Source organism: Trichechus manatus, unplaced genomic scaffold (assembly GCF_000243295.1).
Source record: "Trichechus manatus latirostris isolate Lorelei unplaced genomic scaffold, TriManLat1.0 scaffold00014, whole genome shotgun sequence".
Taxonomy (NCBI): Eukaryota; Metazoa; Chordata; class Mammalia; order Sirenia; family Trichechidae; genus Trichechus; species Trichechus manatus.
Window position 1 is genome coordinate 10,788,824 of NW_004443950.1, and position 14,752 is coordinate 10,803,575.

Consider the following 14,752-nt stretch of genomic DNA (forward strand, 5'->3'; position numbering starts at 1 on the left):
GCACCGAACAACATACTGATGGACATTTAGATTGTGGCTAGTTTCTAGTATACACAGAGATACATGAACTTCCTTGTTCACAGCTGTGTATCTGTAGAAAGTGGCAGCTGAAAGGGTAGGAGTGGCTGGGACCTTCAGTATCACAGCACTAACATAGAGAAGAGCCCCTAAATAGAATCTGCCAGGGACTTCATTTACAGGGCAGAAGGAAGAGTAACCACGAAAGGAGATAAAAGAAGTTTGCCTTAGCAAGGAGTGACACCTCTTCCCAAGACAGGAGAGGAAGGGCATTAAGGGGGCTCTTGCTCCATGCCTGTTTTTTCTCTGTGAAGTAAGATTTCAGGTTGTCTGCTGAGTGGAGATGGACGCTATGAAGGATAAAGGAAAGACTGGAATGAAATTTGAAACAGCTACTGCAGGGAGCTTAACAGGGTGCCAAGAGATGAGAAGAACTAGAGGTGCAGAAAGGGTCCAGTGGAAGGCCCCTGAGAAGAGAGCTGAGACTACTACTAGCTCATGACTTCCTCTGTCAGTACTCAGCAGACTTAGGCAGGAGAGGACAGCAGGAAACAGCTAACCTGACTTGCAAAGGGAGCCCAGTCAGTGTTGAGGCTGAGAAAATTATGAAAGCTAAAGAATGCCTCGCTGAAATGGCTAGGCGTGGCTGCATGGGCAGACAAGAGCAGGCAAGGGTCTGGGGAAGGCCCCTGGGACATTTTACCAGTGGGGAGACCTGGCCAAGATGCAGAGTTGTCATAACTACCCAGTAGGTATTAGGCAGCACCAGGACCAGAGCACAGGTCTCCCGGCTGCTAGCCTCAAGCCTTTTCCACAACCATGCTACTGCTCTCTCCCTCCGCGGTCTTCGATACCTGCCACAGCCTACATAGAAAAACTAACTACGCAACAGGAAGCTGCTTCAAACATATTTATTGTTGCTTTTAAAGACTCTATAAATTCACTAATAATCCTGCAACGCATGCTGGTGTAATGCAACACCAGGCCTGGGATCACATCTCGGGTGAAGCTGAGCACCACTGCCCAGCAGGCACCTGTCTCAGGTGAGGCAGCTCTCTGAGGGGTTCCCAGGTGTAGCATCTCAGGACATCAGAGAGGGAAAAGAGCTGTAAGGAACACCTCTGTCTGCACATGCCTGGGTTGTGCTGGGGACGACTGCCACCTAGTGGTGGCTTCAGACCTTAACCCTGGCTTGGGAGCCTCAGAGAGCATTTCTAGTAAGGTTAAGATATGATCAAGGTGCCCATGGGACCATGATGGAGACGTGCTGTGTTTCCATGGCTTGAATGCTTGGATGAGATATGAATTTTTCAACCATACAGCTGCAACGGAGAAAGGCATCAGAAGTCCAGCCTGGTATTAGAAACTGAAGAACTGGCCCGAATCCGGGCCAGAACTGTATCATCAAGTGCCCTGCGGTTTCCAGGTGGCTGTGGGAGTGACTCAGGTGTCCTTCAGTGTTTTCTCAGTAACATCCTGCACGTGGACGGCATGTCATACTTTGCAAAGCCCTTTAAATATATGTGCTGGTTTTCTTCTGGGCACTCTAGCTGACACCCTTCTTTCTCACCGGCGCTGGTTTAGACCTGCCAAGTTCTTGAGCTGACACAAGAATGGAAACAAAGAGAGTAGTGAGGGCCTTGCCCTGCCTGTAGGACTCCAGTGAGGAAGATGAGGATTTTTAAGGCGGAAGGCATGGCTATGATACGGTAACTTGACAGACCAGGGCCCTGAGAATCAGCCGTTTTTCTTGGTGCCCAGTAAAAAAATAGAGAGATGGGGGTATTTGGGACCAAGAAGCTGAGCGGCTGAAACACTGTTTGTTTTATTATTAGCTTTCCAGTTTAAGGCTACAAAACAATTTGCTGTTGATGACACATGTACATATCACAGGGTCGGGGTGAGGTGGCGAGGGCAGGGATGACCTGGGCGATACTCACTGTCACAGCTGCACCCATGAGTCCTTGCACCAGTGCCTCTCCAGTGGCCTTTACCTAGAAGGAGTCAGAGTCAGGTTCCTGTAAGCCCTCAACACAATCTCAAAGGTGGGGCAGGTAGGATGACTCAGGAGACTTGTGAGCCCCAACAGATGAGGTCAAGAGGGCCCTGAGTACTGGGGGAAGAGCCTATGCTTCACACAATCAGAAACAGGCAAAGTCGGGTCCTCAGGGCAGTATTGACATGAGGAAGAACTGGTCAGGCTCCCTGGGAAGCCCCTTAGGACCATCAGCTGAGGCCAAAAAGGAGCAAGAGAACACAGAGGTGACCACCTGTGGCCTTCGAAGACAGGTGCACCCAGTGAGGAAACGTCCCCAGTGGCTAGCCCCAAACTACCTGCTTGGCAGTGTGGCCCATGTTCATTGCATCATTAATCCGGTGTTCCAGAAAGCGCCAAGTGTCCTCGAAGTCTGGGGACGAGTCCTGCATCATCACCAGCTCCGTGGTGTTGTAGATGCCAGCCAGCACGGCTCGGCGGGTGTACCAGTTAAACTGCAAAGGAAACCACCCAGGAAGATGGGTCACCACCACTGCTGGGGGCGGTCTGCAGTAGTTCCTACAAAGGCCATGGGGATGCATGGGCTCCCTCCTTACTTCTTCTTTCCTTCACAAATACACATGGTCCTCTGGACAACATGAGTTATACTACCCTTTCCAAACCTGGCTGGACATCGGAATTACCTGGGATTAAATAAGCATGCAAATAAAAATGTAAGCTCCTAGGGCCAACCTTTTGGTGTTTGGAGTCAGTAGGTGTGAAGTAAGGCTAGGAATCTGGATGTGCAATAAGCGCCCCAGCTGATTTTGCTACATCCAGTCCACACTGGAAGTGCTGGTGAAATGGCTATGTCTCAGGAAGTCTGGGTCCCAGGGAGGCTCTGGAATCAGCCCGTGGTGACCAAACCCTGGTGTGCTCCTCAGTAAAGTGAGGGCTGGGCCAGGATCACAGACAGATCAGAACACCTGGAAGAACTGAAAGTTCAAGTCCCTCAAAAACTTGTGGCTGTCCTGGCAAACTACTCTACTTAGCTCCAGCTCAGCTGCTCCATGTTTTATTCCTTTAATTTGCTTCCTAATTTCATTTTCCTGCCATCTCAGTTGGTGGTGTACTCCCACATGGGCAGAGTTTATTAAAGCACTTTGTTACAACTGTGGTGGGAGTATCTCTTTGCTTCCCCAGCCTAGATTCCACAAAGCACCATCACATATTAATTCCTTTAATGAAGGGATACATTTTCTTTTTTAATTTCCTACCAGAAAGATGACAGCATTAACAAGTCAGAGTCTTTCCTGGTGCCTGTTTAAAGGAGCTTATTGATCTCTTAGCAAAGTGGGGCTGGGTGAAGGAAGTTTCTTTTTAAAACAATGGGGGGTGTTTCTGTTGCATTCTTTTTTTAAAAAATCAGTCTCAGGAAAGACACACCCTGAGAGATTCTGCTGCAGAATCTAAATCTTAGGAGCGTGAGGGGAAAATGGTTATAAAGAGGCAGCCCAATCACAAGGTCTTCTAACGCCTTGTTGTCACCACTGCAGGCCAGAAGGAACAATCACTGGTTTGTGGTTAGAATGCTGGCCCCGAATGAAGACATAGGTCCCCCCTCGGCTTGTTGAGTGACCTTACTGAAACCTTAGTCTATCCTTTTCAAAATGGAAATGACACTTTCATTTTCAAAATGGAAATGACAAATTTCACAAACTTCTTGAAGAAATGCTTAGTACCAGCCCAGGGCAGAGACTGGATTCCTATAACCCAAGCCTTTCCCAGTATCCTGTGGGCCTGCAGAAAGCACTCACATCCGTGGACTGGTCCCCAGCATAATGCCACATTTCATCCACCATGTTGGTGAGTAGGTTCAGGCTGGGTGGTATGTTGTGAGGGAGCATGAGGATGCTGAGGGCCTGAGAAGAGAATGACAGAATTGGTACTGTACACAGATAACAAGAGAGCATAGGTGGCTGGCGGTTCACCTCCCTACAGAGGTATGAAGGGACCTGCCCAGCTTCAGCTCTCTGAGCCCCATCATCTCCACCTGCTGTGAGCCCGACAGCTCCCGACCCTGACTATAGCCGATGGGAACCAGGGGCAGATTCCTCTCCTAACCTGACCAATCAGATTCTCCATCCCTGGCATTTGGAAATGGGAATGCAGTACTGAGAGTGAGAATGGGGAGGACACCCAATTCTGTAACAGGAGAAAACAGAGACAGAAGGGGAGGCTGGGGTTTTCCAGGTTCAAATTCTAGGCCACCCTCTGGGCTCACAGCATTGCTGCCCTTGATGCACTACTGCAGCCTCACGACAAATTCCTCCCCCTTTTGTTGCCTAAGCTAACTCAAAAAAGTTGATTTGTTGGCTGCAACCAAAACGCCTTCAACTAATACAAGTGATAGCACAACCCAGGGACTCTTCCACTAGCAGACATCAGTTCTCCTGGCCTGAGAGTACAAAGTCTTGCCACGTTACTAACTCTAAAATCCACTGGCTATGCCTGTGAGAGCTGGTCAGAGACGTCTTGGCCTGGCTGAAACGTTTTCTCTTAGTGAAGTGGCCCAGAAGGAAATGCTGTGCTGAATCAGGAAGGCAGCCCAGGGCCTAACGCATGCACTCTCACTGCTCTGACAGCGAGGTGGGTGCCTCATGAAATGAGTCAAGGCTGAGGGCTGAAAACCAAGTGGGACAAGCACAGGCACGGGACAGGACCTGACTTTCGGCTGTCCTCCCTTGGCACCAGCCTGGTGTTAGGTGCACCATAGGTGTTCAAATGTCTGCCAGTTGATTGGAACTGCAAACTCAACAGGCTCTCTCAGCTGGGCAGGGGACACCAGATGATCTCTGAGTCCCTTGCATCTCTGATGTGCTTTGACTTGATACTTTCTTAACTGAGCAAATGGTCCAGCACTGTGACGTGCCTTGAAACAGGGAAATGGAAGCTTCAGAAAAGAGGAAAAGGCCCTTGGAATGAATGCTCCAGTCCCGAGCACCACAATGACAATTCAGTCCCAGTCCTTTGAGATCTGGAACATGACAGGGCAGTTACCAGGGTGAAGATGGTCAATTCAATCCTCTGCCTCTTCTAACCTCTGTCATAGATCCCTCCTCAATGAAGACCTGGTGGCACACTCGAGCCACTAGGACCCCACTTACGATGTGATCTCATAGCCAAGGCCACTCCCATTTCTAAGAACTGAGATACAGATGCCTCAGAGTTATTTTCTTTGGCGGTCCCAAGTTCCAAACCTAGTTTTGCCCAGTGCACAGAGATTAATGAGCCAACTTTAGAACTGTGCACAAAGTCCTCTGAGTGAAAGGTGCTGAGAATTATAAACATTAATATTCTTGCTGCTAATATTATTGTTGCTCTGTGGCCCGGATCTGGACTCTGTACCCGGGGCCAGTGCTCAATGTATGGGATCAGCATTCTCAGTCTGGTTTCCACTGCATCCCTCAGGAACCGGTCTGTCTTCCTCTTCCTGGAAGAGGGAAAAGAAAACAGTGTGTCTCTGGGTCAAAGGCATGGGCTTGGCGCTTACTCACCCCTAGGGCGGAGGTCCCAGCAGCTCTGATGCTGGCCTGACTAGAGCTGTCAGAAACACGGTCCTGGGCTTCGGTCCCACCAAAGCAGCAGGGCTGCTCAATGCTACTCTCTGTTGGCTCTGCCTGGATCAGCTTCCTGGGGACAGTTGGTAGGGCCTGAGTCCCCTGATCCTTAGTGCCACCCTGAGCAATAATGCCACAGGACTCACTCTGCCTGGCCCAGCTGTACCAGCTTCTGCTCCTCTTCCAGCACACGCGTGAGCCTAGCGTTGCACTGGGTCACAAAATGCAGGATCAGCTCACTGCCATCATTCCCAAACATGTTGGCTGCCGCACTGGAGAGACCCAGAGACTACAAAAGGAGAGAGAGGAAGCAGGAGAGTAGTGGGCATATGTAGTGGGCATTTGTTGCCCGTTCATCACTGGTGCCCTCTTCTTCTAGTAATGGCAGACTGATTTTTAATGGGCACCCTCACTCCTCACTCTTGGTCTGTGTGATTTGGGTGATGTAGACCACCAGTTGCTCCACACCCCATCAAGCTCCTTTGTGTGTGTGCCAAGCACAGGAGCCAGGTGGGGTAACTGAAGTTCACAGTGACTAGGTCAGGGACAGGCATGTGACCGAGTCCAGGCCTGAGGAGCCTGCCTCAGGACTTTTGATAGCATGAACGCAAAAGAGGTACTCTCTTCCTGCTGGGCTACTGAGCCATTTTTAGTCCTGCCTGGAAATTCCTGCTGAGAATGAAGCTCACAGAGAGGAAGGCACAGCAGAGATGATGGAGAGAGGCAATTCTCAGCAGCAGGGTCTAAGAACACTGGGCCAGAACTACTTCCAGACTTTTCTGTTATTAAATGGGCCCAAAACACTCCCTCTCTTGCTTAGGCCGGTTAGAGTTGAGCTTCTGGCACTCGCAACTAAAGAGTCCTAACTAAGATAGCAAGGGGCCTGGGAAGAGAAAGAGAGTTAAAGACAACTCATAACTCTTTCTGACCAATTCACTTAACCTCAATCTCTTGGACATTGGATCTCTGTTTGTTTAGAAACAAACAAACAACAAAGTTTTCTCAATGAGTTGTCAAGGAGTTAACAAAGCTGAGAGGACCCTTTGCTATTCCTGACACACAGCAATCACGGAGCATCTACAGGAGGCAGAACTCTGCCAGCAGAAGGGGTGGCGCAGGTAAGGAGCAACAACAACAAATTAAATATAAATACCCATTGCTGAAGGAGCCCTGGTGGCACAATGGTTAAGTGCTCGGCTGTTCACTGAAAGGTTGGAGGTTTGAACCCACCCAGTGGCTCTGCAGGAGGAACACCTGGTAATCTGCTCCCGTAAAGATGACAGCCTAGAAAATCCTATGAGGCAGTTCTAGTCTGTCCCATGGGGTCGCTATGAGTCAAAATCGACTCAACAGCACCTAACAACAAAAACAACACCCATTATTGGGACTGGGGAAGCCATCTCTGCTTTGATGGAAGAACACGGCCTTTCTGGAGGGCAATATGATAAAATTAACAATGACAAGGGAGTTGTAGCAGCAGCAATAGTAACAGTTATTGTGTGCTTACCATGTGCCAGGCACCTGGCCAAGCACATTACATACACCATCTCACTGAATTCTTACAGCTCTATCAGGTGTGTAGTACTATCACCTACGCTTTACAGAGGAGGAAATTGAGATAAAGCACTTAACCACTTTGCTATACTACCTCCAATATGTATGTAACAAGAACCTCAAAAATATATACACACACTCCTCACTTACTGACACGGGTTAGGTTCCAAAGACCAGGTCATTATGCGAAAATTGAGGATGACCATATCAGATCACAAAACGGAGGATGACTACATCATCACACAACTGCGAAATTACATCATTACATAACTGCCAAACCACTAAGAATCGTGTCCCAGCCAAGCTGACACATAACCTTAACCATCACAGTCAGTGTTACTCTCACCTTGCACTCTGGAGTTCATTACTGCTGGACATACGTTGTTAATGTGCAAAATAGTCAGATAGTACATTTTTTACTATTGTCGTAAATGCAAAATGTCAGATTACGAGACGGTCAATAAGTGAGGAGTAGGTGTATAGTCTCTGGGCCAGGTATGAAATTATAGGCTCAGATCCAAGCCTGTTCTTTTATCCTCTGCTTTCTGATACATGGGCTGGGGCTATGCAAACCACGTATCTGGCTCCATATTAGGGTCTGCCAGTAGGGTTGACAGAAGACTGCAAGGCTGGAGGAGGAGAAATATGCTCCTTCCTGTTTACTTCCTGTCTGCTGTGGTCCCTGTGAACATCGCCTCAGCAATGCATCTTCATTCTGGCAGCAGCAGTGAATCCAGCTTGCTGTCTTTCCAGCATCTGCAGAACCAGGTTCATCAAGCTACTGCTCCCTTGCCCTCCCTTACCAACCATTCATCAGCACCAAGGGGCCAAGGCCCTTCCTCAGAGATCAGGGTACCAGCCCCAGGGGGCCTTCCCTCCACACAAGCACCAGATGAGTAGCTGCTCCACCTCAGAGACTAGAGTTTCCCATCCACAGGAACTCTTCTCCAAGTTTCTACTCGTTGCTGTCGATTTCGACTCACAGCAACCCTACAGGACAGAGTAGAACTGCCTTATAGGGTTTCCAAGGCTTTAAGGAAGCAGACTGCCACATCTTTCTCCTGTGGAGCTGCTGGCTGGTTCAAACTGCCGACCTTTTGGTTAGCAGCCAAGTGCCTAACCCCTGCACCACCAAGCTTCTAGATTTAATAATTCCAATTCTTTCCTTTGTTTCCTTAGCTCTGAAGATGGGAGCTGCTTGCTGCAGTTGCTACCTCCATGATACCTTAGAGTTTTACTTCTATCCTTTCAGTTACCTGGTTACCAACTTTATACCTAGTTAGCAATTCTTTGTACTACGTTCTCTCTATTCAAATAACTGGTGTGGCTTCTGTCTCCTGACTGAACCCTTACTGGTCCTGAAAGACCATTCCACTTCTCAGAATTTGTCTTAAAAAACTAATCAAAAACGTCCTCAAATGTGTTGGACAAATATGTTTACAATACCAAAAAACTGGAAACAACCTATGTCATTTATTAATTGATGTCAAGTAACTACAATGGGTATTATGTAGCCATGATGAATGAAGATATGCACAGTGGGAAAAAAGCCAGATAACCACCGAATATTCAGTATAATCAGATTTTCCAAACAATTCTGTTACATTTCTGGCCTAAACATTAGCCTATCACTTCATCCAAAGCAGCAGTCTGTTCCCACGCAGAAGGAAAAGCTGACTGTTGAACTTACTGAGAAACAATAACGTGTTGGTCTCCACAGTGGTGCCTTCTTGGAGGTTTTCAAACACCATATTTCATCGATTCTAGGATGCACATATTTTTTTCATTTTAAACAATCAGCGTGAGTTGCACATTGATGACGTGTCATAATTTAATAGGCACTATTTTTTCTTTTCTAATGATATCAGTACTTCTTACAACCATTGGCATCTTAGAGTCAATGAAATATGGTATGGACCACAGGCAATTCTTTCCTAATGGACTGCCTTTAGAACCTAACTCCCAAGAACTACCTTCATGGTACATTTCCTTTATATTAAATAATAATAATAAAGCTATTTCCACCCTATTGGGAATAACAAAGAAATTTTAAAAACCTAGAAAAGCCTGTAGCCTCCAGGGGCTCAGAGCTGGACTGGAAAGAGGCCCTCTGCTCTGCCTGGTGCAACTCCCTCCTGCTTCGCCCTTGCCTAGACACACCTGGGCTCCTTCTGCGATGGCCTCTGCTGTCCACCCATGGGCAGGCACGAACTCCAGGGCTGCCGTCAAGATGCGGTGCTGCAGCTGCTCCTCACTCTCATAGTCCTCTTCCTCCTCACCACCCTGGTCTGTGTACCTGAGACCCAAATCCGAGAAACATGGGGACAGAGCCCACCACACTTCATCTCACTGCCTACTGTCAACATGCAAAATGTGCCTGACCAAAAACCAGAGGCTCTGTCTCTTTTAAGCATGTTTGCTTCTGTGTCAGTGTTGATGTTTTAATGCCACCAAGGTAAAAATGGTACCATTCTTCTTCTCTCATATAGTCGCTGAGAAGGGAACCAGTGGACGGGGAGGTCATGTGGTACAAAGGCAAATGCTCCCATGTTGCTGTGTGTCATTGAGTTGATTCCAACTCACAGCAACCCTACAGGACAGAGTAGAACTGCCCCACAGGGTTTCCTAGGCTGTCATTTTTACGGAAGCAGATCGCCAGGTCTTTCTCCCTTGGAGTAGCTGGTGAGTTTGAACCACCGACCTTTCAATTTAGCAGCCGAGCACTTTACCACTGCACCACCAGGGTTCCTAAATGCTTCCATAGCACTGTGGATCTCCCATTTACAGCCCACAACGCACAGTGCTTAGATGGTTTATCTGTATTTGCATCAGACTGTATGAGGACAGAGACTGTTTATATTATTTGCAAGGTCTGGCAAACAGTTGTTGTTAGGTGCCACTGAGGGGATTTTCACTCACAGTGACCCCATGTGACAGACTAGAACTGCCCCATAGGGTTTTACAGGCTGGAATCTTTATAGGAGCAGATCACCAGGTCTTTCTCCCACGGAGCCGCCAGGTCAGTTGGTACCACCAACCTTTTGGTTAGCAGCTGAGCGCTTAACCATCACGCCACCAGGGCTCCTTTGGTACACAGCAGATTCTCAAAAACTATTTGTTGAATTGAAACAAAAAGTACTTTAATCAGGAAATCAGAAAAATTACTACAAACACTAATTTCAGGCCTAGAGAAACTTCTTAGTGACAGCGTTAAGAACGAAAAAAAATCTAATGGAAATGTAAATTACTTTTACCTTTCTGGAGGGTAGTCTGGCCCCGCATATGGATCAAAATGTTAAACGCGTATCCTTTGACCTAGTGCTCCCAAGTCTAAGATTATCATATTGTTTTTCATACCAGTGAAGGAAATCTAAATATTTGTCAATAAAAGATACAGAGTAAATAAATTTTGATACAGCCATTTGCTGGAATGTTATACAGCCATTAAAATAATGCAGACTTTGAACGATGTTCAAAATGTACTGTTGAGTGGAAAAAAAAACAAAAAACAAAAAACGCAAGTTTTGGAACAGTGTGTTCGGTGTATAGAATTATTAATCACTTATTACATACATAGATTTATATATGAAATCTGCTTAAACATCTGAAAGGATAGTCAACAAAATATTTGCAGGGTTTTCCCTGGGTTTGTGATTTCCACTAATTTTTAAAATTTTTGTGTTCTTCTCTGATCGTTTAGATATTTTAGGATGTGCCGACAGTTTTTTATAGAAACAAAGATAGCCTTGAAAACAATGGGGGGAGAGAGAGGGGTGGAAAGGAGAGAGGAAGAAGGGAGGGAAGAACAGAAACACCCAAGCACGAAAAGTAGCCAGAAATGGGTGGACTGTGGTTCTGGTGCTTACCTAGGGGGTGAACGAGAAGACTCTGGAGTGGGTCCTTCTGCCCCCCGTGTCTCAGAGTGCTGCGGAGATAAGGGCGGGGGAGTTTGCTGCTTCTGCTCATCTGAAGACCTTAGCCGCACAGCTGAAGCATGGAAGGCACGTGGCGCCAGAGGTGGTCGGCAGCGGGACACTGAAACAGAAAATGGGCTGCTCAGTGAAGGACACTTACCAGAGAAGAACCTTTGAGACCCAGAGTGGTATAAGGATGGGGAGGAGGAAAAGCAGGGCAGAGTCTACTCCAGGACCACTTATCCAACTGTTAAGTTCCCACACAAAAATCTCAGATAAACTGGCAACCCTGAAACACAGTGTGGTGGAAAAAATGGTGAGCGCTTGGCTTCTACGCCTCTTTCTACCATTTATTAGCTGTGTAGTAATGGTCAAACCATTTCACCTCGATATGCGTGATTTTAAAATCTGCAAATAATCTCTGCTTGCTCAGTGGGAGTGTTTGAGGCCCAAACAAAAAATGAAAGTACCTTGGAAATGTTACACATTTATATCCTATGGCAAGAACACTGGACTAGGAATTAGAAGATCTGAGTACTGACTCTCCCACTGCTTACACCTGGATAGGTTCTAATCTCTGTCTGCTTTCTTATCTGCAACATTTGCGACACCCTACTTACTTTATGAAAGGGCTTTCCTGAGCACAGACCAATACTACTTTTTTCTCTCCCACCATTCTACTGTAGAAATTTTCAAACATACAGACAAGTTGAAAGAACTGTGGAATTAACACCTGTATATCTACAACCTAAATGCTACATATCTATCCATCACATCCTTCATCTTATCTTTTAATGTATTTGTTACAGACCTCAGTATTCTTCATCCCTAAACACTTCAGCATGCAGATCATTACCAGAGTTCAGTATTTGTTTATGGTTCTTTTACTGAGGTGGCATTTCTATACAGTGAAATGCACAATTCTTAAGTGTACCATTTTGAGTTCTGACAATGTATACTGAGTATCCTGAACCCCTCTCTAGAGCATTACCATCACCCTAGAAAGTTCTCTCATGCCCCTCCCCAGTCAGTCTCCACCCTACACTGATCTGAATTTTTTCACCCTAGGTTAGTTTTGCCTGTCCTAGAATTTTATGTAAATGCAATCATACGGTATGCACTTTTTTGTGTAAGGCTTCTTTCACTTGATGTATTTTTGAGATTGAGTCCCATATCTATGTAAATCAGTAGATTATTACTTTTTATCACAAGTAGTGGGAGAAAAGACCTGGCGATCTGCTGCCGTAAAGATTACAGCCTAGAAAACCCTATGGGGCAGTTCTACCCTGTCGTATAGGGTAGCTATGAGTCGGAGTTGACTCGACAGCAAACACCAAATATTCCATTAGGTCCCTGGGTGGTACAAATAGTTTGTTCTGGTCTCCTAACCTTGCTCCTTAGAAGCAAGGATGGCAAGACTGTATCTTACATACTTTGGACATGTTGTCAGGAAGGATCAGCCCCTGGAAAAGGACATCATGCTTGGTAAAGCACATGGTCGGTGAAAAAGAGGAAGACCCTCAATGAGATGGACTGACACAGTGGCTGCAACAACGGGCTCAAGCATAACAATGATTGTGAGCATGGCACAGGACCGGGTATTGCTCTGTGGTACACAGGGTCACCATCAGTCAGGGTCACTATGAGTCAGAACCAACTCGACGGCACCTAACAACAACAACAACCTAAAGGTTGGTGGTTCAAACTCACCCAGTGTTGCTGTGGAAGAAAGGCCTAGAGATCTGCTTCCATAAAGATTACAGCCAAGAAAACCCTATGGAGCAGTTCTACTCTGTAACACATGGGGTCACCGTAAGTTGGAACTGACTGGATGGTAATGAGCTTGGTTTGTCTTTTTTTCCTTGAGTATTCCATTAAGAAATACTATTCTTCTTGATGGGCACCTGGTCTGTTTCAGTTTTTGGATATTATGTATAAAGCTACTATGAACCTTCTTGCACAAATGTTTTTTGTGGACATGTGACTTTATTCTCTTGGATAAAGACCTAGGAATGGATTTGCTGGGTTACAGGCATTACTTTTATTAAACGTATTTAGTTTGGAATTTTGTATGAAAACAAAAGGGCACTCATTTTTGAGAATCTATGGAATAACACAGGAAATAATGATTTTGAAAAGGAACACAGAATAGTATGTGTAAAAATATCAGTATTTAAGCATACGTACAATGAAACTATTATTCGTCATGCTTAGTAAAGTTGAGGGTCAGCGAAAAAGAGGAAGACCCTCAACGAGATGGACTGACACAGTGGCTCAACAATGGGCTCAAACATAGCAAGAATTGTGAGGATGGCACAGGACTGGGCAGTGTATCATTCTGTTGTACACAGGGTCGCTATGAGTTGGAACCAACTTGACAGCACCTAACAACAACACATAGAAACTGGAGCAAATATTCATAAAATGTTGAAAAGAAGGGGGGAGGTCCCAAAGTAGGATTGCAGAACGAGTGCTTTTCATGAGAAAGGGAAATATTATTTCATTAGTTACACATTTACGTTAACATGTCAATTATGCATTCTATTTACAGATGATATTGGTTTTCTACTTATGGTAGTGATAAAAAGTCTCTTAAGTAAATGTCTATATTTTCAACACCTCAGACATATAAATAAAAATATATATGTTGTTGTTATGTGCCCTCAGCCAATTCCGACTCATAGGGGCCCTATCTGACAGAATGGAACTGCCCCATGAAGTTTCCCAGGCCGCAGCAGATCACCAGGTCTTTTCTCCAGCGGAACTGCTGGTGGGTTCTAACTGTCGGCCCTTCTGAGCAGGCGAGAGCTTAATCTTTGCACCGCCATGGCTCCTTACTTTATAAACAGTGGCAAAGATAACAAGAAGATAACACAGAATTAGTCACGTGGTGGGAAATGACTGACATTTGAGAAACACTGGACTAGGTTCTCTATGTGGCTGTTCCAGCTTCGTACCTCGAGTGGTCCTGGACAGTAAGTTTGGAGTTAAGAAACTGGGTCAGAGTCTGCTGGTTCTGCAACCAACGAGCTGTGTAACCCCAACAGAGGGCAGGCACTCCCTCTATAAAACGGAGATAACAAGGCCTACTCCGCTGCTCTTGCCTCTGACAGCTAGAGGCTTGGGGCTGAAGCCCCGCTAGGCGACCCCGTGCAGATGCCCTTGACCTCACCTTGCTCGCGGGCCTCCATGGCGACTACTTCGCCCCGTGCACAGCCCGGGTCGGCCTCGCGCCCCCTTCCCGCTCCTCCCCGCTCCCCGTTTTGGCCGCCCCCTCACCGGGCCGACACCGCAGCTGCAGGAGCCTCCAGCCCGCCCGGCCGACCGCCCCACACACCGCCGCCGCCGCCATCTTAGAAGCGGGCAGGCCTCCGCAGCGGCGCTGGCGATGACGTAACAGGTAGCTTCGGGACCGCGGTGCAACCACTTCCGCCCTTCTTGCGCGGCTGGAGCCTCCTGCTGTCGCGAGAGGCGCGAGGCGCGGAGCCGGCGGTTGCGGAGAAACCGGGAGCTAGCTGGGCATCCAGGTGAGCGCGCGGCGCGGTCGCCCGACCTCCCCCAACGGCCGCAGTCAAATTCACCTTCGCCCCCACATCCCCTCATTTCCTATTTCCAGGCCCTTTCCTTGGTGGGAATGTAACCAGGGCCACCCCCCTGAGGGCACTCTCGGG

At 47.1% G+C, this 14,752-nt stretch overlaps 1 protein-coding gene across 1 annotated transcript; it reads right to left on the bottom strand.

Moving 5' to 3' along the window:
* Nucleotides 1-917: 917 nt before the first annotated feature.
* COQ9 (coenzyme Q9) lies at nucleotides 918-14,477 on the bottom strand. Its single transcript, XM_004371551.3, has 9 exons — nucleotides 14,361-14,477; nucleotides 11,034-11,202; nucleotides 9,328-9,463; nucleotides 5,760-5,902; nucleotides 5,402-5,486; nucleotides 3,811-3,915; nucleotides 2,353-2,508; nucleotides 1,959-2,012; nucleotides 918-1,620 (listed from the first exon to the last, which is right to left on the bottom strand). Exons 1-9 carry the CDS (start codon nucleotides 14,431-14,433, stop codon nucleotides 1,585-1,587), a joined length of 957 nt encoding a protein of 318 aa, XP_004371608.1. The 5' UTR covers nucleotides 14,434-14,477; the 3' UTR covers nucleotides 918-1,584.
* Nucleotides 14,478-14,752: the final 275 nt, after the last annotated feature.